Raw genomic sequence first — 26,632 nt, 5'->3', positions numbered from 1 at the left:
AAAGCATTACTTCAGCCAATTTTCACCCTTCCCATTCCTTGCCAGGAGCCATGAACCCCCATTCTAAAAAACTCTAAGCGAGTTTGTAGATAGTCTGATAGGCTTTCTTGCTCTGAAATAGGATGTGGGAACTGAAGGAGGAGCTTACTTCTGGAGACTATCTCTGTCCCTTTTCATCAAAGAAAGTCCATATTAACATGTGTTTGAGGGATTAGGGCATCTTTGAAACCCTAAACAAATGGGAGGAGAATTCTTGCAGTGTTCACAAAGCTATGAGATGAAGGATCTGGTGTGGCTACTGCTCCGTGGGATGATTCAGAGCATTTTAAGGAGTGCATGCCAATTTCAGGAGTCCTGGCATTTTCTGCATGCCCGGTTGTTTCCAATTATCTCAGATGTTACACTAGCATTTGTATGACCTTGAGCCAAATACCAGCTTCTCTGTAACTCATCTTCTCTAACTATTAAATGGGCGTGGGGTGGAGTATGTGTGTGCGTGTCTAATAAATTATCTTTACTATCCCTTCAACTTGTGATTTAATTTATAGTTTTTAAGACTTACTGAATCGTTAGTTTTTAAATAAACATTATTTGGTATTTATTAATGAGGGTTAGAAACAAAAAATACAATCTTAACACAATTTATTCACAATCACGTATACATATATAGTAAAATGAAACACAAAATATTGCCTACAAGAAAGTGTATACCTTGGTAATCTGTATCTTTGTCCTTGTCTCTTTACTATTAGGAAAGAAGTGATAAGATTTTCTTGTGCTGTAAGAAAGGAAGGGATGGTTTAAGGAGGAGTGGTAGGGAAAGGAGTGGACTATGTGTACATTTTTATATTCAACTGCATTTCATTTCTCCAGAAACCCACTACACACACACACGCACACACACACTCCCGCCACCCAAGCCCATTAAGGGGTTGGTAAGAATTGATATCGAAGTGAAGGTCCCATTTGGCCCCATGGTATCACACTAATAGAAAGAAAAGCCACGGGTTCCCCTGCTTTTTCCTTTCTTCTTATTTCTGAGGTGTAGCATGTCTGTCCTCACCTGTCAGGCCAGGTGCAAGTGAAGGGTGTTGAGCACTGACGTGAGCCAACTGATAGAAACGTATGTGTGTGTGTTTATTATATAGGAAATGTAAAATGCATGGCAAGTGCTTCTTTAATTATTTGATTTCCTAAATGCCACTTACTTCATACACTTCCAATTCCAGGGAGCCTTGTTGACCGAGACCCCCAGCTGCTGAGCTCTGAAACCCATGGCCATCTTTGCTCTGAGGCCACACCTCTTGCTTCCCACCCACTATTCCCAGCCAAAGACCGAGCATGGTGGGGATATTAAGGCAGCCACTTCTGGGAGACTGGGACCCCGCTGATGGTGGCCTTTGGCTCAAGAACCTCCCTTTTCCCACGGCCTTGACGAAGATTCTTTAGGCTGTGTGGACAGTCAAGAATGCCTCCACTCTCTCTTCCTTTCTTCTCTGCTTCCCGTGGGCTCAGCCTATTTGGCTCCTTCCCCTGTTCTCTCACGGAGAGTTCCCTTAATAAAACCCTTGCATATTTAACTCTATCTTGGCATCTCTTCCTCAGGGCACCCTGGACTAATACAAACTAATTAAAAACACAGCTTTGCAAGGCAAAGAACCATGTGATTGATATGTTGCATTTTGGGTCCAAAAGGGGGGAAATAAGGATATATATTTGGGTTAGCTCAGAGAGGCATCAAGAACTCTCGAGGATACACAAGAAATTAGTAACAGTGGTATCCCATGTGAGGTTTGGGTAAGAATTTGTAAATGGGGCAAAGAGCCCAGAGGGAAACTTTTCACCGTTTCCCTCCTAATTGTTTTTTTCCTGATTTTCTAAGCGAGGAAATGTAAAATAATTTGAAGATGTAGTCAAATATTTAAGTTAAAAAAAATATGAGTTTGAGAAAAAAGAAAGCATAGGCTTTGGACATCTGAGTTTGAGTCCCAGCTCATCTTTGTAATCTTGGGAAAGTTACTGTACTATTGGATTCTCGATTTCGTCCTTGAAGAATTCTATACCCTCATTCACTGGCTCCCTGCAGAAGGAGTCAACTTCCCGCCTGCAGCCAATGGGACTTGCCGGAACCTGGGGGCTGTGAGGCTGAGGACTAGATGAGTCTGACCAGAAGCTTTAAAGAGCCAGTGCAAGGAGTAGCCCTTGCTCTCTTTCCCTCCCCCACAGAAGAACAAGTTCCAGGTAGGAGCCTCTTCCACAGCGTGGATTCTAGAATAAAGTTGCTGAGTCACAGCTGGCCCGTAGCTGCTGCCACTGACAGGCGTGCGATGGGAGCAACGCAAACTTTTGTGATTGAAAACACTGCGATTATTCCCCCAACTTTTTATTTTGAAAAATTTCAGAATGAAGTTGAAAGGGGAGTACAATCAACACCTCCCTTAGCTTCACCAGTTGTGAACATTTTGCCACATTTACTTAATTTCTCTTGCTCCCTCTCTGGATAGAGAGCCACTATTTTTATTGAACCATTTGAGAGTTAATTATAGGCATAATGAGACTGCATCCCTAAATATTTCAACATTATATCCTGAGAACAAGGACTTTCTCCTATATGACTACAATACTATTATCATATCCAGGAAATACAGCTTTGATAAGATAATATTATTTAGTATACAGTTCATGTGCAAATTTCTGTCATAATAATGTCCTTTGTAATTTTTTTTTTTTCTGATCCCAGATCCACGTGGGAAACATACGCAGCTATTAGTTGTATGTCTCTTTAGTCTCCTTTAATTTAGAACAGTTTCCTGACTTTTTTTGGTCCATCTTTCATGAAACTGATATAGTTGAAGAGTTCAGGCCAGTTGCTTTGCCAAATGTATAATTTTCTAGATATATCTGATTTCTCTGCCTCATAATTCTTAAGATTCAGGTTAAATGTTTATGGTAGGAATACTACATGGGTGACGTTGTTTATATTACAACTGGGAGGCACAAATAATGTCAGATTATCCCATATTGGGGATGGTAAATTTGACCCTGTGTTAAGGTGGTATCCATCAGATGTCTCCAGTGAAACTTTTCCTTTATCCTTTTGTGTTTTGTCAGTAATTTGTGGGGTGATACTCAGGTACGATGTGAATATCTTGATCGCCGAAAAACTTTTGCCATTAGTTTTGGTATTCATAGATGATCCCTTCCAGAATCAATTATTACATTAGTAGCTGAAGAATGGTGATTTTCCCCAGTCTATTACTACCACTCCATTCCCCTACTCTATGTATTATCTGGCATTCTTTTCGAAAGAAGACTTCTCCACTCTTCACTTTCAGTTATTTTGATATGTTGAGTATCACTATGGACTCATGGATTTTTTAACATATATAATGTTATAGTCCTTGATCATTATTCTTTTTGCTATTTAAACTCTTAAACTTGTACAATGGGAGTCCACTTCAAGCTGGATCCTATGTCCTTATAATGCATTTCTGTTGTCTTTGAGTATCTTCTTGCTTTCTGGCACAATAAGATGCTTCAGGCTACCTTAGATATTTACTGCCATAGACCTGATTATTTTTATTTGGGAGAGAGATTGAGAGGGTGTGAGACTAAAATTTGGGAAGAAGGTTGATAAAGAAGGAAGCAAGAAAGGAGATTTATTTTTTATTTTTTATTTTTTTGGGGAAGATTAGCCCTGAGCTAACTACTGCCAATCCTCCTCTTTTTGCTGAGGAAGATTGGCCCTGAGCTAACATCGATGCTCATCTTCCTCTAGTTTATACGTGGGATGCCTACCACAGCATGGCTTTTGCCAAGCAGTTCCATGTCCGCACCCGGGGACTGAACCAGCGAACCCCAGGCCACTGAGAAGCAGAACGTGCACACTTAACCGCTGCACCACAGGGCCGGCCCCAAGAAAGGAGATTTGGAGTAAAGAAATATTTGGGGGAATTCTTGGGCAGAGATCTACCTTGGGTAGGTCCCTCAAGCTCTTCAAACCTGAATTTCCTTCCCTGGAAAATGAAGATTGTGATGCCTGTTGCATGAGTAGGTTGTGAGAATTAATAAACCTGATTGATTGCATAAGTTCAATATGACTGGCATATGCTTAATATTTATTGGACAGTATCATTACTAACATCCTTCCAACCAAGTTAATTTCTGTGATACTTATGACTTGGAATTACTGCTCCCAATGAGATTTATGATTAAACACCCTTAAATTTATGTTCCAAGGCTTTGTTTAAATATTGCTCTAAAATGTTCTGAAAGCAACTAGATGGGGTTAAATGGGGACAGACTCTAAAAGACCGGTGAAACAAAGAGCTTTCAAGGAAATAATTGTATGCACATCTAAGGAGGAAGCAAAAGATACACACCATACATACACATCACACATATATGTATATGTATGTATATTTCATGGTTTGCATTAGATCTTTTTTTTATTAAGATTATGATAGTTCACAACCTTGTGAAAATTCAGTTGTACACTATTGTTAGTCACGTTGTAGGCACACCACTTGACCCTTTGTGCCCTCCCCCAACCCCCCCTGCATTAGGATCTTAAATGTGAGGTGGCCTAGTGAAATGTAGACTGGGGTTAAATCCAAACTAGGCCACTAAGGTACACGTCTCATTTTAAAAGTGAAGATAATTAAGTTTTCCTGTGTAGTTGTGAATGTAAAATTTGGGCCAAGGAGACAGTCGGCTTATCATAGCATTTGTTCCTTAGCAGGTACTTCCACCTGGTGGTGGTGTATTCCCATTGCAAGTCAAAGAGCTTAGGGGGAAAAGGCCGTGGGCGGAATTTGTAAATTTACACAACCTGAGTAAAGCCACAGCATTAAACAACTCTGAATAAAAGCCTTTTCCATACTTCACCTATGGAATGCTTACTACTGTAGGGGAGGAAGACATTTCCTCTTCCCAAATGTGGGTTTGTCTGGCCGGAGAACAAATTAAATTCACATGAGACAGAACAGCAAGAGAAAATTAAACAAAGCTTTATGAGGAACCATGGTCCGGGGCCTTTCTTCCCGAAGGAAGAAAGGACACCGAAGAAGTGGGGTGCACAGAGTGGTTATATACCCCCAAACAGGGTGTTTCACATAGGATTGAAATGTCCCTCCCACAATAGTCACAAGATTGCCCTGTCGGCACAGTGCTTGATGGACGCGGCAGGTAGTGGTCTGCTGTCTCAGAGGGCGTAGCAGGAGGCAAGTCGATTGTCTGGAGCTGGGCGGTCACAGGTGAGCGCAGCAATCAGTTCCTAGCCTAAAGAAAGATGCTTAATCCTTAAAGAAATGCCAACTTTGGGAGGGGGAGGGAAGTTAGTTACAGGAGGTTACCAGAGAAGCACAATAAAATGCAGACTTAAGTCCTTTCCTTTGGTATTGACTAAGAGTTTCTAGAGAGAAGGTCATCGCCTTTCTTCTTCCTGGTACAGAAAGGGAGGCACCTTTTACAGATAGAGATTTACCTTACAAATGTAAACGTGTCCTGACAAAGGGCAAGTTCCATTCCTCCTTCCCTGTCCCAGTTTATCAAAAGCAATCAGCCTCAAATAATCCTGATGCCAAAGAGACATATCTTGGGGGGGCCAATTTCAGGTCCCCACACTACAATAGCAATAACATCCTGGTACACAAAGGAATTAGACATAGCTCTGGAATTTTTTGCAAGGACATTCATTCATTCATTCAACGAATATCTCCTGAGAGCCTACTGTGTGCCTGGCACTGTTCTGGGCCCTCGGGATCCATCAGCGAACAACAGACAAAAATTCAGTCCCAGGATGCCTTTACTATGCTCTCTCTTTATACTATATAAACGAATCTAGATAATTTGTAAAGAGCCCTACGGATTACAAAGTTCCCTCCAAGGTCAACAGGACGTATTTCTAGGTCCATATTAATATGACCAATTAAATGGGGAACTTGGGCGCAGACCCACTCCAGCAGACCTAAGAACCCATCCTTGCAAAACCGAGAGTTAAGCCACGATCTAGACCACGTCGTTGGCACGGTCAGCCGGGCTCACCCTGAAAACAAAAGTGAACAGAAGCCGTCTTTCCCTATTTTTCTCCCCAAGATACTCTTTGCGTGAAGTACGGGCTTCGCGCAGCCGCCTGGGCTCGAATTCGCGGAGCGGGATGCGTGTGTCGCACTCTGCCCCTCCAGGAGAGATGCTTGTTTCCCTGCGGAGCCCACGAGGTGCCCTCCGGTTCACCCCCCGCGTCCCCGGAAGATGTGGCTGCTCGGGGACGCCGCCCCTCCAGCCACTAACCCTCAGCGAGGCGCCAAGGCGCCCCCTGGCGGCGGCGCGCATCCCGAGCGCAGGGTCCGGAACGGACCTGTGCCACGGAACCCAGCGCGCGGGCTCGGTTTCCGGGAAGGAGGACGGAGAAGGACCTGCGCGCGGCGGTTCCTGCGGCCGCGAGGGAGGCCATGGCCGCGGCGGCTTGGGGGCTGCGGCTCTGTTGGGCCGCCCCCGGTGGCGGGCCCGGCTGGAGTGAGTTTCAGGGGCCGTGGGGATGGGGAGCGAGGCCTCGAGGATGGTGTCTGTCCAGATTGGGTCCGAGGCGGGGCCTGGGAGGTCCCGTGGGGCCGAAGGCGGAGGAGGGTCCCCCAGTGCCCCCGGGGCGGCCGCCCCTTCCCGGCCTGGGGGACCGATCTGGGGGCGCGGGGGTCGGGGAGGAGCGGGGGACGCCTCTGGGAAGGAGCCCGCGTCCAGGTGCAGAGATGTTCCCATCTTCCCATTGGAATACCCGTCCTTGCCAAATCCTCTGATTTGGGGTGTGAAATAAGCTCGCCTTTCTCGCCCTGGATATTGGTAGTTTTGACGTGGGACCCGCAGTCTCCTGGAGCTTTCTTGTCCTCCCCAAGACATTGCCCAGCGACGACTCTGCTCACCTTCCCAGTGACTGTTCTAGTTTTGACCCCACTTCCTGGTTATTTTTTGCCCCTTGTTGGAAAGCACAGAGTGGAATATGGCAGAGGAAATCGATGGGAAATAGGGATCTGATGGTGAAAGAGCAAAGTTGAAGTAACGGTGCAGATCTGGGACAGCCGCAGTTTCCTTCCGTTGGCGTTTTAATGGTTAATATGAGAATGCGTTATTTTAAGTTTGGAGAATGACTTTTAAAGTTCTTTTCCTCCTGTTCTTTCCTTGTGGGAGGATGATGATGCGGGAGTGGAACAGGATGGGATCGGCAGTATGTTACTCATTTTTTCAGTCCTATTTGTTGTGACTTCTACACAGGATTTATAGCAACATCGCCAGCTTCTCAGCTGTCACCGACCGAACTGATAGAAATGCGGAATGATGTCTTTAATAAAGAGAAAAACAGGCAGTTATCATTAACGCCCCGCACGGAGAAGATCGAAGTTAAACACGTTGGGAAAACTGACCCCGGCACTGTCTTTGTGATGAATAAAAACGTTTCAACTCCCTATAGTTGTGCCATGCGTAAGTAACAAATCGGGACGCTGTTTTGACTGTTGTACACAAGTTGTGCAGGAGAACAGGGGCAGAGGAGACAAGGCGCTGTGATCGCTTCCTGAACTTGGCAGAAATTCTCCGTTATCGGGCATCTTACTGTGTGTTCACTGGGTCTTGCAAGCTTGGCCCTGTAAAGCACAGGTTGTTCTGGGACTTGCCTGAATCTGGCTAAGTTGTGGGTTCTCTGTTTCTGGTAGGAGCAGCCGACCTGAAAGCATCGTTACCAGTGTGCTCGCTGGTAGGCCGCAGTCTGCTGTAATGGGAGCAGTCAGCGTGCAGGATTTAAAGGATTTGGGGACAAAGGGATGGCTCTGGCACAGATGCCCAGCTTTTTGGGACCTCTTTTCCTTTCTAGGTCTTTCTAGCCTAACTGAAATCATTTCTCTGCTTTTCACTTGCCTCTTTGTGCGTGTGTTGTGTTTTTGTTTACATTTACGCGTACATGTGGTAAATGTGTGAGTGGAAATGTACAATGGGGTGAATGTGATTTGGGCAAAAATGTTTGTTTTGTTCCTATCTTGAGAGAGATAACTGCACCCCGTGTGTGATTTGGTGTGGAAATGAAGCGAACAGGGCCTCTCTGTATTATTTGTGATCAAAATGCTTTTATGGTTGCTTTGATAGAACTGGTAACATTTAAATTTAGAAAGACCTCCAAATAGATATGTACACCCTCGTGCTCACTCGTATGTATGAGTAGCTGCATTGTTTAAACTTCTGGAAAACTCAGTAATGGTTCCATTTAAGAAGTTAACAACTTTGGTCATCAGCTTCAGCTGGCCTATAGAATGTACACGCTCAGTCTTCCTTTACTCTAGCACTTGAATTAGTGCTTACGATAATTGTTTACTTATTTGTTTTGTAAGCATTTCTTGACCCTCTGCCATATGATAGGTGTTAGGGTTACAGAGGAAGATAAGACAAAGCTCAGGCCCTTCGGGAGCTTTATACACATTACGTGTAGAGTTGAAGCTTCTGAACCACCCTCAGCATGACCCCCGCCCCGAGACTTGCTCATGATTCACTCAACTTTTATTGAATACCTACTGTATTTCAGGCTTTGTAGTAGGCTCTGGATATACATATGAAATACACATGGTCCCTGCCTTGCTGTAACTTATGTAGTCGCTGATAATTAGACCCTGTAGTTCACTTCTGTGAGTAGCTGTGTAATTGAAAAACCACTAATCATGGTTGGAGGTGCATTCTGGGATCGTAGAACAGATGAGCTGATTGGCTTATATGTGAATTCTTCTAATGATTAAAAACTGGTAGCTACAGTATTTAACTTGAAGAGTCCCCATGGGAAAGTAAGAGATGGTTTGGGAGGAAGACCACGAACCCATCTAGAACAGATTTACTGTGGGTGTATATTTTCCATTTTCTTCTAAGTTGTGTGTACATATATCCAAATATGTCTATGATACTGCTCTCTGAATATTTAAATGTAGCTCTTGGAAATTGTTTTATTACTTAATAATTGACAAATTAATTTCAAATTAGACTTAGCCCTAATGATTTTTGTAAATGGTTTGGGTAACTTTGTTAATAATCAGCAATACGTTAGGAGTGTTGGGAATTATTTTTTTTACTGGTTACAGATGTAATATGTAGTACTTTTTCTCCTAAAAAAAGACAGCTTGCAGAATGTTGCCTTTCTAATGTTTTATTTCTTCATGTATCATTTAAACATGTAACCTTTTTCACTTTGAGTTTCGTTTGGTTTAGACTTTCAATCTCTTTGAAATTCCTAGATTTGAGTGAGTGGTACTGCAGGAAGTCCATTCTGGCTCTCGTGGACGGGCAGCCTTGGGACATGTATAAGCCTTTGACCAAGTCCTGTGAGATTCAGTTCCTTACCTTCAAAGATCGTGATCCAGGAGAAGTGAATAAGGTATTTCTGTCTTTACGTTCTCCTCCCCCAACTCCAGCTTTCTTTTCCTCCTTTTTATTAAAATCTGTTGTCTTCGGAGTATGAAATGTGTAGATATGGCCAACGTCAATTGTCGTACGGTGCTAGAGGGGCAATGTTTTACTTGTTAAGTTAGGCATTTTCATAGTCCAAAAACCACCAGCGGCATCCATTTCTCTGTATTTTGGTTTGAGAAGTTATGTGACTTCTACATTCATATCTTTGTTCACCTTACGTTTATTGATCACTGTCTATATTGTGGGTGATTTCATTCCCACTGCTGCTGCTTGAATTCTGCCTTTGACCATCTTCTCTGGATTATTTCAATCACTTTTCAACTCTGTCTTCCACCCCCCCTTTTTTAATACTGAAGTCTTCCATAGTCACTTGCCCCTCACGAACTTGCCTACCTGATAACTGTTCACATAACCTTCCAGACCCTGCATGATCTGACCCCAGGCTGCCTTTCGAGCTTCACCTCCTACTGCATCTTTCCACTTCCTCTTTGCTCCGGCCGCGCTAGTGGACTTGGTCACTGATGGTTTATGCTGTGTTATCCTCCTTGCTTTTGTTGATGCTCGTCCTTCAACTCTGAGTATTTTCTTTCCTCCTATTAAAATCCTTCTTATCTTTCATAGTTCAATTAAAATGCCGTATGCTCTGTGGAACCTTTTCGGTTTCTTTTGGTTGGAATGAATCCCTGTTTTCTTTAGGGCTTCACAACACTTGGCTGGTGTCTCTAGATAGAATATTTTAGTTTTGCCTTGTACTATGAATTGTTGAATGCATTGGATTCTTGGCTCTGTGAAGACAGGGATCATGTCCCTTATTGAACCCAGTCCTTGACTTACATACAGTAAGTGTTTAATAAATATTTGTTGAAATGAAATACTTAAACAAGAAAATGATAGACTTGATATAGTCGTAGCTAACATTGAGTATTTATTCTGTATCCAGACACTGTCTTAAAGTGGTTTACAGGTATTAACTCAGTTAATCCTCATAGAAATCCCATAAAATAGGTGCTAGTATCCCCATTTTCCAGATAAATAAACCGAGGCAAAAAGAGGTTCAGAAGCTTGACTCAACTGGTTACTGGTTTAGGAAGAGGTGGAGGCTGGATTTAAACGTAGGCATTCTGACTCTGGAGTGCGATAGACATTGAAAACATTTAAGTAGATGAAGAAGTACATTTTGCTACTTGCCTCCGAGGCCTAGGTTTGGATTTATTTTTAGTGCGTGCTATGTAGTTTTATAGAATACATTCTGGAGCAGTCTCTGCCACTTGTCAACCAAGTGAGCCCACTCTTTTAGCCCTCCGATGTGGAGAAGAGCTTATGAAGGTCAAGTGCTCAGTTATAGTAGGGCCAGTACAGGGCATAAGATGGGCAGGTATGGTGCAGGACGTCTGTTTCTCTTTATGACTCTGATAAGGTCATTGCATGGATACCCGTGTAAGGCGTGTCCATGGTTAAAAATGTGCTAATAAATTGAAAGCCCAGTTAATGGTGAAGTTGCTTTGCTATAAATAAGAATAATTTGAGTGATGTATGTGGATGTATGTGATGTTAGGTATGGGATAGCAGTATAAATAACCCTTAAAAGTTGAGTTTGTCCTCCATATTTATATATGATATAAACAGCTATATATTAATATATTTATTTTACTTTAGCACAAGTTTGTTAACAAGTTAACTTTGTCCTGGTTAAAAATAAAGTTGCTACCAGATAGTAAAACTATCTATTGGTTGATAAACATTATAGTGTCTGATACCTTGCACAGAAACATTGCTGACAACACAGAGTTGGTGTTTCATTTCATGGGTTTTACTTGGTAGGGTTAATGTCGTGGCCTGGTGGTAACTATTACTATGCGCTGAGGATGGAGAGATATTTGAGAAATATTTCCTAAGTCAAAAGGCAACCTAACTTTTAATGTTCAAGAAACTTCAGTGAATCTTGGTGTGTATTATGTTTGTGTGCATTTTATTTTTCTAGGCTTATTGGCGTTCTTGTGCCATGATGATGGGCTGTGTGATAGAGAGGGCATTCAAAGATGAATATGTGGTCAGTTTGGTCAGAGCTCCAGAAGTTCCTGGTAATGTATACATATTAATATATATATATGTCTATATACATCATGTTTAAATATATATATGTACTTTTTGTAATTCTTGAATATTTTGGTACCTATTTTTGATGTATAGAGTTCGTTTCTAATCTAATCTAAATTACCACGATCCATAAATTCCACTTATTATGTATGGGTAACAGAATCCATTGTATTTGACTATTAGAGGTCAATACTTAGAATTAGAGGAGAATGTTTCTCTTGAATGTGAGTTTCATGTAAATTCATTGTGTCACTGTTTATTTCTTACCACTTTAAGCTTTTATTTCCAAATTGAATGTGTGGAGGAGGAGGAAGTGGGAGTATAAATAGACTTCTGGAGAAAGCTATACTTAGTAGCATTTCACCAGAAATAACCATGATTCTGGAGAGGGACACCATTTTGGGGAAATGGAATTACTTTTTGTAATTTTGCTAAAACTAAGATTTTCAACAATATATGTGGTAGGATCACATTTGTATTTTTTTGTAAAAGGTAAGGGTATATACACCAAAAATATTTGAAAAGCTCAATAAATGATTCTAAGAACAAACAACGGAAATAAGGATATGTAGGAGATACTAAAAAAGAAATTCAACATTTCATATCCATTTAGTCATTCATTTCCTTATTAAATATCTTGTTCTTTTGGAATTTTTATATCTAGTAACTATTTGAAATCTCTATAGTAACAATATTTCCAAAGAAAATTTGAAGAGTTCAAAAATACTAGTGATTTTGGGTTAACAAAAGGTGAGTTAATTTTTTGGATGGGGAAGGTTGGTAGAGCTCTAGCAAGCAGCTGGGATGACAGCTACAGTTTTATAATTTGTGGAGTTAGGACAGGTTACTAACCCTTCATTTTATGGTCAAAATATTCATTTGTTGCGAGTTAGTCACTTTCTACTTGAACAGATTTGATGTGGCTTTTTGTTTTGCTTGTATTTCCAGTAATAGCTGGAGCCTTCTGCTATGATGTAGTTTTGGATAAGAGACTTGATGAGTGGGTGCCAACAAAAGTAAGTACACTCTTTGTAGTGTTAATTTTAGGGTCTGTGCCTTTCTTTGTTAGAATGATTCCTGTGTTAGTATTCTTGATTGATACTGCACGTTGAGGAAATTTAAAAGAATCTCCGTCTATCTGTCTGTCTCTTTATCTATCTTTCTTGTTGCTTTTTCAGTATATTTAAGATAGAGGCATATGAATGAGGGTATTCACAACAGTGTGGTCAGTTGTATGGAAACTTTACGTCCTGCTTGAACTTTTCTTGAAGTACTTTCTTCCTTGTACTGTTCCTTAATTAGTGGTCAAGATGCCCAGAATATAAAATATAGAAGCTTAACTGTCTCAGTTGATGTTGGGGTGGGGGCCCTGGAGCCTAACTCCTTCGATCCCCAGAGCACAATTTGAAAACCAGTGCCCTAAACCATTTTATCCTGTTGCATACTGTGAGATCTCACTATATACAAGGGTTACTTTGAGAGAGGGGGCGGGGAGTCGTTTGTGAATTAAAGAATCAGACTTTGACAAAGCTAACCCAGATAGCCACAAACTAGATAGCAACAAACTAGACTCTTTATGAATGTTCTGCCTTCATAATGAGGGTGCTCCTTGCTGGTTTAGGACGTGAGTAGCCACAGGAGCTTGGCCGACAAGGATGATCTAGATCAGGTGCTCTGTAGATAGGGGGTGCTGACAGCTTTCACAAGTCAAGCCTAGCGACTTAGACTGGGGAGAATAGGCAAATGCCTAATTCTTAATTAAGCAAAACTGTATTTTCTACAGACCGGAAGTCTGGAGATCAGAAAAGGGGAGGTGGTATAGCATACCATTTTATCAGTTCCACCATGTATGCTTTTCTCATGTTTTAATATCTCTGAAAACAAAGGTGTCTTACAGTAGATAGGATCTTATGATTGGTAGTATTTTTTCCTTAGTGGTACATCTTTTGTTGTTGGTGCCATCGAGTCGATTCTGACTTCTAGCGACCCTGTGGACAGCAGAGCAGAACCCTGCCTGGTCTTTCTGTGCCATCCTCTCACCTTCCTGCAGTATATCAGACAATACTCTCCTGCTGTTCATAGAGTTTTCATGGCCAATTTTTTTCAGAAGTAGGTGGCCAGGTACTTCCTCCTAGTCTGTCTTAGTCTGGAAGCTCCGCTGAAACCTGTACACCATGGGTGACCCGGCTGGTAAATACTGGTAGCCTAGCTTTCAGCATCACAGCAACATGCTGCTGCCACAGTCTGACAACTGACAGATGGGTGGTGTGGTTCCCTGACTAGAGATGAACCTGGGCTGTGGCGGTGAGACCACCGAGTCTTAACCACTAGACCACCAGGGCTTTGCTAGTGGTACATCTCAGATTTAGTGAAATAAAAAAGCAAAAATTTTGGAGTCAGGACACATCCAGGTTTAAATTCTGGCTTGAGAAGTTATTTCTTGTATAATCCTGCCCATATTGCTTAATATTGAGAGGAAGAGAAGAGGGAGACAGGAAGGAAGGAAGAAAGAGAGAGAGGGAAGAGAGAGAGAGAGCTGAGGAGGAGGGCCAGGGAAAGAGTTGGAACTGTTCTTCATGGTCTCCGGACTCGTGTCAATGTAATTTCTTCTTTTTCAAATATGTCCCCAAATTTAAGAAGAGATTTTTAACTTGATTGGGGGAGTTAATTAAAAACTAATGAGATCGAGATTTAACTCTCATTATCTATGAAACTTGCTGTCTCCTTTTCCTTTTTTTAAAGATAAAACTTTAAAAAAGAGATTTACTAGCTAATTGAAGGCACTGTGGTTGGGTGGATGGCTTAGAGAAAGTGGAGAAGAGTTAGATTCAAGTATCAGCTATATTAAACCATGAATGTAGATTTGCTGTGCAGTAAATTATCCCTTTAAGAATGGAGAAGTGTCATTTCATGCAAAAAAGTGTAATAGGAAATTTATGGAAAGAATTTTATTACAAAAATTATTTGCGTAATAGTGCTTGATCCTTTCTGTATTAGTAATGATTTATAGTATGAAAACTCAATTATTTTTATTAAAAAATTTCATAAGCATTGTTAATGTGTATTATTAATCAATTATTTTAGTTGTGTAAAATTGACATTTTCATTAAACAGAAACTTATGTTGGATATATGCTATGTTTGGACAGGGCCAATGATGACATTACGTTCCTAGTGAAATTTTCTGAATCACATAAACAATAGTTTTTTCCCCATGCATTTAATAAACTTAGTTTTATTCATAGTGTAAACAAATTTTTGTATCTTACTGTTTGTTTTTTAGCGTTTCTACTTGTTGCATCATCATTTTAATAAACATTTATGAGGTTGTATAATTTGAGTGAAATGTTTATTAACATTTCTTTGTAGGATTATCTTTAATAATTATTATTCAAACAGGCTTATATCTTATAATTACAGGTAAATTACAAGTTTTATAGTTTGTAGAGTTGGGAGAAATTGCTAACCCTACATTTTATGGTCCAAATATTTAATTGTTGCAAATTAGTAACTTTGCTAAGAAATTTGCTCTTGCTTTTTGTTTTAGTTGGATTTGTAATATTAAGCATACAGTTTTATCTTATCTGCCTTATGGAGAAATACTTTTAAATAAATTGTTGCAAAAATTTAATACTTTCATTTTTAAGGAGAACCTGCGTTCCTTCACAAAAGATGCTCGTGCTTTAATTTATAAAGATCTTCCGTTTGAACCTCTGGAAGTTGACGCAAAAGTAGCATTAGAAATATTTCAACACAACAAGTAAGTGTTGGCTTCTTTTAAAGCAAGATTGAACCTCCCAAAGTTATATGTAATGAAGAAAATTCAACTCCTGAGAATTTTTATCTAGGACACCATTTTATTTTTAGCTCTAAGATCTCTCCTTCTGCACTAGCCTGTTTACTTTTGTTCATGTCATTTCCCTGAGAAAAAGTCCATCCCCGCCCCTTCACCCTCTGCGCCCCCCGCATAGTTTTCTCACCGTTTTACCTCTCTGTGTCTTCGGCCAGTCTTCTTTATATCAACGTAATTGTGTTTCCCCTTTTTCCTTACACTGTGGAGTGATAGCATACGTTAAGAAACTATTATTTTGTGCATTTGGCAGCCTTTCCTTCTACTCCTTCCACTCTTTAAATGAAAAAGGTAAGAGAGAAAACGCCAGGGGTTTGGAGGGAGCTAAGCGCTGAGTAAAATGTTTACACAGCCAGGCCTTAGTCTTCTGCATGGGAATTATCCATTTGATGGATTTTCTTTGCCAACATTTTAGCTGCTGCCTGGCTTCTCAGTTCCCTTTCTCAGAAAACTATCAGTTTACCTTATTTTACAAATTGTAAGACCATAAGCTAAATTTTAATATTAATGTAATTGAAATTAGAACTAATTAGAAAGGGAAATCTGTGTTCCAAAAATTAAAAAAAAAGCATAGGTACTAGATTCTGATGCCAAAATATGCACCTGCAAATTGTTAAAGGTTATAGATTGCAATTTCTTTAAGTATTTATAAATTGAGGCACAAATTCTCATGGGGATAATTTATAATATTTAGCATATCCTGGAACCAGTGTACTTAGAAAGTAGTAGGAATATACTCCTTTAACTGAACTAGAGTGCAAATAGTTCTATAGAACCAGACCACCATTAATTCTACAAGAAAATTCCTTGGATTATCAGAACATAGCAAGTCACCTCCTGTGCCAAAATTCTAGGGTCATGCTGTTCAATAGAAATATAATGTGAGCCATCTATATAACTAAATTTTCTAGTAGCTACATTAACAAAAGTTAAAAGAAAAGGTGAAATTAATTTTAATAAGACATTTTATTTAAACAACATATCTAAAATGTTATTTCAACATGTGGTCAATATTTAAAAAAGTAATGATATTTTCTATTCTCTTTTTCATACTGAATCTTCAGAATCTACTGTGTGTTTTCCATGTCAGACACTTTTCAGTGAGGACTGATTGCATTTAAGTGCTCCATAGCTACCATACTGGACAGTGTACTGCAGACTTTCATTCCACATTCACTGAGATGTCCCTTTTCCCACTGAAATGTCAAAGTCTAGTAGAGGCTTCTAGAACTTGGGTAACTCAATTGAATGTGTGGGGGAAGGTGGGGATAGTTCTGGGGCAAGTTTGAGGGAACAGAGAGTTTTGGATGGTTGAAGGTGGATCAGTGATTGACCTTTCTGCTGCAGGGGGAACTTTCAGTTACTTTGGCTCCCAGGGGACAGGAGCATCTCTTAGAGGTGGGTCAAGAGAGACAAGTATTCAAGGGAAAATCGGCCCCCTCACTAATGCATGGGGGGCTCTAGGAGAAGGGATGTGGCAGTAAGTGGATGTTTTTGCATAAACGAATCCTTCCCAACCTTGCACCACTTACAGGTAATACTTGTTTGGCACTCTGGGGTCAATAGACAAAGCTCTTGGTAGTAAGTCGTAAAGTCATGATTTAAACCTGGGCTGTGCAGTTCCATTTGTGCTATTAGCTATACTCACAGAATTGTGTAGATTTGAGAGAGATTTAGGCATTGGAATTGACATGACTTGGTAATAGATTGGATGGAAGGCTGTTGTGGGAGAAGCAGGAATCAAGGAAATCTCTGAAGTTTTTCACCTGGACACGTGGGTAGGTGGTGGCATCATTTACTAAGCTAGGAAATTCAGAAATAAGAAAAAGTTTGGTGGGAAAAGAGGGGATAAGCTTTTGTTTAGTTTGACAATTTGGGAGTCTAAGTTGCTTGTGGAACACCCTAGTGGATGTGCGGAAGGGTTTTGGATATACAGTTTTGGGCTCAGAAGAGGTATGTGAATTAGAAGCAGAGATGTGAAAGATATAGATGTGGAAGTGATAATTAAAGCTGTGCCGGTCAAGCAGCTCGCCCAGGGAGGATGCTCAGAGTGGAAGTCTAGGACAGCACCCCCGAAGGGCAGAGAAAGACAAGAGTGGCCAGAGAGTTAAAATAGCATGCAGTAGGGAATGCCACAAAAGCTGGTGGGAAAGGGCACTTTGAGAACTGGAGGTGAGCAATGGAAATAGGGACTGAAAGTGTCCATTAGGCTTGCACCAAGGAGGTCCCTGTGGGTTAGGTGAGAACAGTTGGGTGGGGTCGTGAGGCTGTGGCAGATTGAAGGAGGTGAGGAGTGAATGGGAGGTGACGAAGGAGAGGCTCCAAGTGCAGACCCTTCTTTAAACAACTCTGGCTGACGAGGAAGAGAAAGGGAATGTGTCTTTAAACACCTTTTTGTATATTTAGAATTCAACTTTTTTTTTCTTTGCTGCTTTTTAGGTACAAAATAGATTTCATAGAAGAGAAGGCATCTCAGAACCCTGAGAGAATAGTCAAGCTACACAGGTGTGTAAAAATAAAAATATTGGATTCTATGCTAATTTATAGGAAGGCTTAGCTTTATTGTTACCTGAGTGTAGTGTACGACTGAAAAAGATGAATTTGTACCTTGTTATTCTTATTACCTTATTTTCTCCTGCTTTGTTCCTCGTTTTGATATGGTGGTAATTGGAAGCTTTAAATTATCTTCAGGAACAGTTGTGGTTTCTGTTCCTCATTTTACTGTTTGTTATTTTTATTTCTGCATTTCATGAGTTGAAAACCATTGTTTAAAAATAATTTTTAAGAGTCAATTTTGAAATTGGGCAAAATATTCATTGCTGCGAATTGAGTATAATTCATGTATACAGAAATATGAATACTGACTAATTCGTTACTGCCTGCGTTTACATATAAGTGAGTTATATCTGAATGTGCTTTCTGACACAGGGAGCAGAGGTAGGACAATGCGTTATGCAGATATGACTTCGTGGCCTGTCTCTCTCTTCTCAACTTCATGTTTCCTTGACTCAGACTTAACTTTTTTCCCCAGAAAGCTGCTCTTTGGACACAATCTGTCCTCCATGCTGAATTCTAAACTCTGCTGCAGTGGGTTATTGTAAAGGTGTTGGTTATCAGTGTGGACATTGGATGCACTCGACAGCATGATGTGTTCAGTGATCTTAGACGTCTTTCACACTATATCAATGCTAATTAAGAAAATGGTTCACTTGATTTTAATTTTCAAGTTTTAGCCTCTTCACTTGAGACCGTTATGCGGGGGCTATTAGAGACTGAACTGATCCATGTAGGGATGTAGATTAGGGACTACGTGGGGACATATGTCAGGGATGTAGCAGCAAAGAGAACGAATAGATTTTTTTCCCACACTATTGTAAATGATTCGATTTTGAGGTTTTATTTATTTTTCAAATCAAATTAGATTTGGTGACTTCGTTGATGTCAGTGAGGGCCCTCTTATTCCAAGAACGAGTATTTGTTTCCAGTATGAAGTGTCAGCGGTTCACAATCTTCAAGCCACCCAGTCGAGTCTTGTACGAAGATTCCAGGGTCTCTCTTTACCTGTTCACTTAAGAGTAAGTAAAGCTTAAAGTTTCAGGGCATCCAGTTTGGGTGTGGGTATGATTCTGGTCTTGATTTTATACCGATTTGAAGGATATATGTTTTAATTTTCATTAAGTCGTGTGACAGTAATATTTTGTAAAACTCAGGTTTGTGATTAAAAACAATTTTTCCCAGGGTGTAAACAGATAATTCACAAAAGAGACATTAGTTGAAAAAATTAAATCAAATTGAGATAGCATTTTTAATTTTTCAAATTAGTTTAGTGGAGAGTGCATTGAGGAGTGTTGGAGTGCATGTTGATAAGCCCTTCTGGAATGCCTTCTGGCCTTACATTTGGCATGTTGTTCTCCCTAATTTTGATCATCCTTTCATCAAAAGAAAAAATGACAAAGCCTGTCATTTTCCATATTTCCACCCCTTGCTAATCCTTTCTTTTTTTAATTAAACTTTTGATTTTGAGATAATTGTAGATTTACAAGAAGTTACAGGGTATAACACAGAGAGATCCGTAGTATCTTTTCCAGTTTCAGCAATGGTAACATCTTCCCAATTGTAGTACAATATTACAACCAGAGTATGGACATCAACCCAGTGAAGATACAGAACAATTCCTTCACAAGGATCCCTCATGTTGGCTTTTTATAGCCACACTCACTCACACCCGCTCCCCTCTGACCTACCCCCACCTCCTTACCCCTGACAACTACTAATGTGTTTTCCATTTCTATACTTTTGTCATCTCAAGAATGTTATATGGATGGGATCATACACTATGTAATCTTTGGGATTGTTTTTTTTCACTTAGCATAATTCTCTGGAGATTCATCCAAGTTGTTGCATGTGTCAGTATATCAGTAGTTCCTTCCTTTTTTTTGCTGAGGAACATTAGCCCTGAGCTATCTGTTGCCAGTCTTCCCCCAGCTCCTTTTTTTTTTTTGCTTGAGGAAGATTAGCCCTGACCTAACCCCTCTGCCAGTTGTCCTCCACTTTATATGTGGGTCGCTGCCACAGCATGGCTGACAAGTGGTGTCGTTCCTCGCCTCGGATCTGAACCTGCGAACCTGGGCCACTGAAGCAGAGTGTGCCCAACTCAACCACTATGCCACGGGGCTGGCCCCATAGTTCCTTCCTTTTTATTGCTGAGTGTTATTTCTTGGTGTGGATATACCATGGTTTACTTAACCATTCACTTGTTAAAGGATATTTGGGTTGTTTTAGTTTTTTGGCTGTTATGAGTAAAGCTGCTATGAACATTTGTGTACAGGTTTTTGTGAATATATGTTTTCGTTTCTCTTGGATAAATGCCCGGGGATTCAAATTGCTAGGTCAAATAGTAAGCACGTTTGGTTTTTTAAGAAACTACCAAACTGAGTTCTATTTTACATTCCCACCAGCAACGTGGGAGTAATTAGTTTTTCTAATCCTTGCCAGCATTTGGTGTTGTCACTATTTTTTATGTTAGCCATTCTGATAGGTTTGTAGTGACTTCTCATTGTAGTTTTAATTTGCATTTCCCTATTGGCCAATTGTTTGAACATCTTTTCTTGTGCTTGTCACCTGTGTATCTTGGTGAAATGTCTGTTCATGTCTTCTGCCCATGTTCTGATTGGATTGTTTACTTTTTTACTGTTGAATTTTGAGAGTTTTTTTATAGTCTAGATGCAAGTCTTTTGTTAAATACATAGTTTGCAAATATTTTCTCTGTCTGTTGCCTGTCTTTTCATCCGCTTAACAGGCTTTTGCAGATCAGCAGTTTTTAATTTTGATGAGGTCCAGTTTATCAGTTTTTGCCTCTATAGATCATACTTTTGGTGTCAATTCTAAGAGTTCTTTGCCTAGCCCTAAATGCTAAAAATTTTCTCCTGTTATTTTTCCTTGAAGTTTTATAGTTTTATTTTTACATTGTGGTCCATTTTGAGTTAAATTTTGTATAAACTGTGAGATTTAGGTTGAGACGTTTTTTTTTTTTTGCCTGTGCATGTCAAATTGCTCCAGTAGCATTGTTGAAAAGGCTGTCCTTCCTCTGTTAATTGCCTTTGCACCCTTGTTAAACATCAGTTGGTCATATTTGTGTGAGTCTATTTCTGGGTTCTCTATTCTGTTCCATTGATTTATGTGTCTGTTCCCCTGCCAATATCACACAGTCTTGATTACTGTAGCTATAAATAGTTCTTGAAATCAGATAGAATAATTCCTTCCATGTTATTATTTTTAAAAAAAATTGTTTTAGCTATTCTAGGTCCTTTGCTTTTCCATTTAATTTTAGGGTAATCTTTTCTATATCAACAAATCTTGTTGGGAATTTGATAGGAATTTTATTAAACCTGTATATCAATTTGGAGAGAATGAACATCTTTAACATGTTGAGTCTTCTAATCTATGAACACAGTGTATCTTTTCATTTATTTGAATCTTCTTTCATCTCTTTCATGAGCATTTTGTAATTTTTAGCATATGTGTCCTTTACATGTCTGATTTTTCTCCACATACCTGTTTCCTTTCCTAGCTTTCTCCATTTCAGTAAGTAGCACCATCATCTGCCTCGATGGTTGAGGTAATCCTTGATTCTTTTTCCCTCACGGCCATCCCCATCCCATCCATCAGCAAGTCCTTTCAACTCTTAACTCTAAAACATGTCACAAATCCATCCACGGCATAGCATCTCGTCTACTACTACTTCCCTCATTCAACTCCCTCTTTCACTCCCCTCCCTTGCTTTCATTCTTGCCCCCCACAGCACATTCTCTACTTAGTAGCCAAAATGATCTTTTTAATACACAAATCAGATCATGTAATTCTTCTGTCCCAAAATTTCCGATGGCTTTTTGTAAACAAACCCCAACCCTTGACCCTTCTCCCAAAGCCCTACATTATCTGGCCCCTTCCTACCTCTCTGACTTCATCTCGTACTGCTTTCTCCATCACCCATTATATTCCAGCCATATCTTAAGGTCTCTGCACTACCTGTTCATTCTACCTGCGTCAGGTATAGTTTTCCCTTCAAACATACCCTGCTGCTCTTTCTCCCGAAGGGTTTGTGTGTGCATATTTAGTAATTTTGCTTTTTATTTTAGGGTTTACGAGCTCATTCAGTGTGAAATAGTCAATGGCCCGCCCATATCCCTCAGTATCACCTTCAGCTGACTTAATAAAATTGCTTTTTTTTTTGAGGAAGATTAGCCCTGAGCTAACTACTGCCAGTCCTCCTCTTTTTTTTTTTTGCTGAGGAATCCTGGCCCTGAGCTAACATCTGTGTCCATCTTCCTCTACTTTATATGTGGGATGCCTACCGCAGCATGGGGTGCCAAGCGGTGCCAAGTCTGCACCCGGGATCCAAACTGGCGAACTCCAGGCCACTGAGAAGTGGAACATGCGAACTTAACCGCTGCGCCACCGGGCCAGCCCCTAATAAAGTTGTTATTGTCATTATGCGCTTCACACAGTTTTCCTTTAGGCATTATGATAATCCTCTGCTATATAAGATTGTTAGAGATTAAGGAAATTGGTTCTATAATTTTACTTTTGTCTTCATTCGTACTTGTTCTTTAGAGTAATTTTCTAAATCGTTTAGGTCTGTCATTTCAGTGTGAAGGTGTCACAGTTGGTTCTTAATGAACTTCCTGTGATTACTTAGGATTTGAGGATTTGGTTATTTAAGGCAAAAACTGAAATCTACGAGAAAGTGGGGTAGGTTTTTGCTTCTCATTAGAAGGAATGCTTTCTACGATGGTAATGATTAAGGACAAAAGAGGAAGAATGCATATTCAGTACTTGTCTTTTTTCCTTAAATACCAAACAAGGCAGCTGTTCCACAGAGTACCTTTTTCTCCTACTCTAATCCACTTTGTAACCACTTAGCCTCATTAGTACTGCCTAGCTTTTTATGTATTTGTTTTGGTTAAGAACTATATAAAGACTCAGCCTCTTTTATTTTAACCTTACTGCTGTATTTAATTGATAGTAAATCTTTTCTTTTCAAGGCACATTTTACGATATGGGATAAGTTATTGGAAAGATCTCGGAAAATGGTAAGTGTTTTTGACAGCTAATGAGTACTCGTTTATGAAGAAATTTTCATTGAAATTAAGCAACACCAGAAAAAAAAAGAGAGAAAGAAAGGAAGAAAAAGAGTAAATAAGTTGTCTCAATAGCTAAAGCAATGTTGTGGTTGTTGACCCCAGTAGTATTTTGGCAAGAGAAAAGTTGTAATTTGGCACTTCTCTTTGTTATTTGTTAATATCTTGGAAATGATACTGTAGAACTTGAAGAGAAATAAGAGTATTGCTATATAGTAGTAATAGTCCCTAATGGTTGTAATGATGGTAATTAAATCTTATGATGATTTTTTTGTAAACTTAATGAACATTTAAAGATTAAGACTTGTCAGATATATTTTAAAGCTGTCTTGACTCTTGACAGATTAAATCTGCAAATGTCCTGAAAAACCAAATTTTGAGTGCTGGTGTAGTTTATTTTCTGTCATTAGCATTTAGGTTTCACAAGTAGAAATGATTAGATTTCTTGACCACGACTATTCCTGGTCTCTCTTTCATAGGCCACATGTTCCTCTTTTACTTACATTATCTGATAACTATCCTGTGTAATCTGGCCTCACAAACCCTTGCTAGTTGCAATAAGGTTAGTTACTACGTACATTACCTCACAGTTACAATTTCTTTTTTGTGGTGAGAAATTGTAAAATCTACTCTGATAGCAACTTTCAGATATACAATACAGTATTATTAACTCAAACTTATTTTCAAGTCTGTTTATTTCTTCATGACAGTTCTTCTGTCTAGGCTCCGTTTCCTGTTCTCCTTTTGTCAATTTATGTCCTACTCATTCTTCAATACCTCGCCCAAGTCTTAGCTTCTCCATGAAACATTCTCAGTAATCTCTGAACAAATATCCATTCCTATAATTTCTGTTTGATTATGTACCTCCTCATATTGTTTTCTGATTGTTTTTGCTAGTACATTTACATTCGATCTGTTAATCCATTCAGGGTTTGTTGTATATGTGTAACCCAAAATTTTACCCAACATTTGGCACATTTGGGGGTTACCCAATAAATATTTATTGATTATTTTTCATGATGATGCATAAACCTAGTCTTTATTAATGAATTTACAGATAGAATTTATTGTTTAGGCACTTAGCCATAATGTTCTTATGTAAAGGTTATGTCATTTTCTTTTTCTCATGAGATGAAAGTATTTTTGAATGGATAGGATAACTTTGTCTCTTTGCTTGGTCACAATAATCATTTTAGATTAAGAAACTAGAGAAGAAATGAAGTAAAGACAATAACCTAGAGAATCTATTAGAAATCAGTGAGTCACTCTTTTTGTAACATTTTTTTCTAGTTCAGTTTCCTTCTTCCACTATCCATTTCGCTTGTCCAAAGGGAGTAGGTTAAACCTGGTTCATTGATTCAGCTAACACAGACTTACTGAGTGTTTGTTCTATGCCAGGAACTTTAGGTACAAATACGAGCAAAACCTACTTGCTGCCCTCAGGGAAGTTACTTTAAGGGATAACTGGACTTATAAGCAGACAGCTCAAATGTGCGTGTGGGGCTCTGGCACACAGGAGAGAAGGGCCCAAACCAAGCTGGGGGGTTGGTTAAGGAAAGTTCCCAGGAATTGGTATTTCTTAAGTTGGTTTTAATAAAAATAGGCCAGGCAGATAAATTGCTTGGGGATGGATTGGGGGTTATCTCAGAGGAAGCTGTTTGCCTAGAGGTGTGGAGGAGTGGAGAGCATGGTGAATGTAAGATGAATGTGAATGTGCAGTCACATACAGTGTGGCTGATGAATCCAAATAAGTTTGTTGTAAATAGAATATGAGGGGCTTGTCTTCCATCATGTGGAATTTGCATTCCCCTCCTGAAGGTGATTGGAGGTAACTGGAGAATTTGAACAAGGAAATGACCTGTTGGTAAGCTATTCCTGTTTAAAAGCTCATTCTGTGGGCAGCGTGGAAGATAGCTGCAACTTAAACCAGCAGTCCTACTAGGGGGATTGCCAGTGGTGAGATCCTCCAGTTCAGGTATGGCATGGGGGATGGCTGTGAGAGTTACTTAGGCAGAATTAACCGCACTGTTGATTGAATATGCAGGTCAAGAACTGTGGATTCTCTAATGCCGAGTTTGGGCAGCTGAGCAGAACCCTTCACTGAATAGATAATGCAGGAGGTGGGGCAGGTTTTGGGGTGGTGAGGAATACAGTTGAGCTGTGTTTGTTTGATGTGTTCTGAGTGACCTAGCATAGAAATATGGACATACAGATACCTATTTCTACTAAACCTGTAATATGCTATGTTCAAAATGGATTTCTCTCTCCCAACACCATAGACTGATTTAAAATAGCTTGTTGCAGCACCGCTGGTATTCTTCTTGTATTAATGATTTCATTTTATAAATGAAAAATAAAATGACGAACTTGAGAAGCCTAGATATATGCCTCAGATTGTATTTTTAATGTAATTGTTGTACTTTACTTGACAATTTCTATTGAGAACTTGGCCTTCTAAGTTTTCTTCTCTTTCTACTTAACTTTCTGTACTAATTATTATTGAAGGAGAAGACAGAGGGTCATTATAAGAGAAGGACTGTGGAATGATTTTAAATGGCGGGTGACGGGTAAAGTTGAAAGTGTTTATTAGAAAAGTAAAGCTATTCATGTTTTTACAGGTAACTGAAGATCAAACTAAACCTACAGAGGAAAGTACATCTCCCTAGTAACTTCCTGAAATTTAAATATGTATAGTGAATTAAAATAAAAGTTTTCTATGAAATGTTTGTATGTGCTTATAAAGATTAACTCTCTTTTCCTCCCTAGGATTTATACTGATGTTTACTTTTTCTGTTCTCTAAAGGATAAAACAACTTAGGTTGTTCACAATAAAAATTTCACCCAGAAACAGCCCTCTCCTCCTTTCTCCCCGGATGTAATACTTTGGTGTGTTTTCTCGTTTCAATTCTTTTTTCAATATGTATAAACATATATGTACAAATGCAAATGTAATCTTTTAAAAACATAAATAGGATGGTACTAGTTGTTTCCATTTTTCCCTATTTTAAACAGTACAGTAAACATCCTTGTGCAAAATGGCAAGTGTTTTCTGGATAGACAGATTAACTTAGTATTTGCTCATTTAACTATTTCCTACACACTGGTCATTGTACTGAGCCTTTCACATGGAACTTCTTATTTAATCCTCACAGCAACCAGTTGAGAAGGAGTTTCCATTTTATAAAGGAGGAAACTGAGAGAGCAGGGAACTGACAAATAGCAGAACTGGAATTCGGACCCAGGTAGTTTCACTCACATGCTCTTATGGACTCTGCACTGCCCCCCATGTAAGTAATTTTGTAGGAATAGATATCTGGTAGGGAATTACTGACAGATGCTCCCAGATCCTTGCCTCCAAAGGGGTTTGCCAAATGACAGTCTCAACAGCAGTGTCTGAGTGCCCGTTGCCCAGGCCTTGGGCAAGTCTTGATTACCGGTCTGGTAAAAATATGTTGCCAAAAAATTTCTTCCCATCCCAGTCTCAGCACTTTGCTTTCCATGCTTGGTGCACAGGTTTCATCTGAAGATCTTATTTCTTCCCTGGGTAGAATCTACTTTTTCCTAGAGTCCAAATCTTCCTCTTTCTTGATTAACTTTCTCATTGTATTGGA

At 39.7% G+C, this 26,632-nt stretch overlaps 1 protein-coding gene and 1 long non-coding RNA gene across 5 annotated transcripts; one reads left to right on the top strand and one right to left on the bottom strand.

Annotated features, from left to right (window-relative positions):
• Nucleotides 1-4,993: 4,993 nt before the first annotated feature.
• On the bottom strand, nt 4,994-6,264 carry LOC138920853 (uncharacterized). Its single transcript, XR_011432780.1, has 2 exons — nt 6,046-6,264; nt 4,994-5,280 (listed from the first exon to the last, which is right to left on the bottom strand). It is a non-coding gene; the product is annotated as an uncharacterized lncRNA (long non-coding RNA).
• Nucleotides 6,265-6,322: 58 nt separating this feature from the next.
• Nucleotides 6,323-25,743, top strand: MRPL39 (mitochondrial ribosomal protein L39). Of its 4 annotated transcripts, none has more exons than XM_023629962.2 (11): nt 6,331-6,516; nt 7,267-7,473; nt 9,261-9,400; nt 11,417-11,516; nt 12,481-12,548; nt 15,179-15,291; nt 17,821-17,886; nt 18,803-18,956; nt 22,926-22,973; nt 24,840-24,885; nt 25,640-25,743. In XM_023629962.2, exons 1-10 carry the CDS (start codon nt 6,453-6,455, stop codon nt 24,864-24,866), a joined length of 987 nt encoding a protein of 328 aa, XP_023485730.1. In that variant the 5' UTR covers nt 6,331-6,452; the 3' UTR covers nt 24,867-24,885; nt 25,640-25,743. The 4 variants fall into 4 exon arrangements, with proteins under 4 accessions (XP_001496737.5, XP_023485730.1, XP_023485731.1 ...); XM_023629963.2 differs by lacking the exon at nt 24,840-24,885 and adding an exon at nt 24,218-24,278; XM_001496687.7 differs by lacking the exon at nt 24,840-24,885 and having other exon boundaries at nt 6,323-6,516.
• Nucleotides 25,744-26,632: the final 889 nt, after the last annotated feature.

The sequence above is a fragment of the Equus caballus genome, chromosome 26 (assembly GCF_041296265.1).
Source record: "Equus caballus isolate H_3958 breed thoroughbred chromosome 26, TB-T2T, whole genome shotgun sequence".
Lineage (NCBI taxonomy): Eukaryota > Metazoa > Chordata > Mammalia > Perissodactyla > Equidae > Equus > Equus caballus.
This window is presented reverse-complemented; position numbering and strand designations above follow the sequence as displayed.

Bases quoted from the DNA above. Each gene is read 5' to 3' on its own strand.
- MRPL39 (XM_001496687.7), top strand. From the start codon at position 6,453: ATGGCCGCGGCGGCTTGGGGGCTGCGGCTCTGTTGGGCCGCCCCCGGT. The intron at 17,887-18,802 runs GTGTGTAAAAAT...AAATCAAATTAG, and splicing joins AGAATAGTCAAGCTACACAG to ATTTGGTGACTTCGTTGATG. The intron at 18,957-22,925 runs GTAAGTAAAGCT...TTTCTTTTCAAG, and splicing joins CTTTACCTGTTCACTTAAGA to GCACATTTTACGATATGGGA.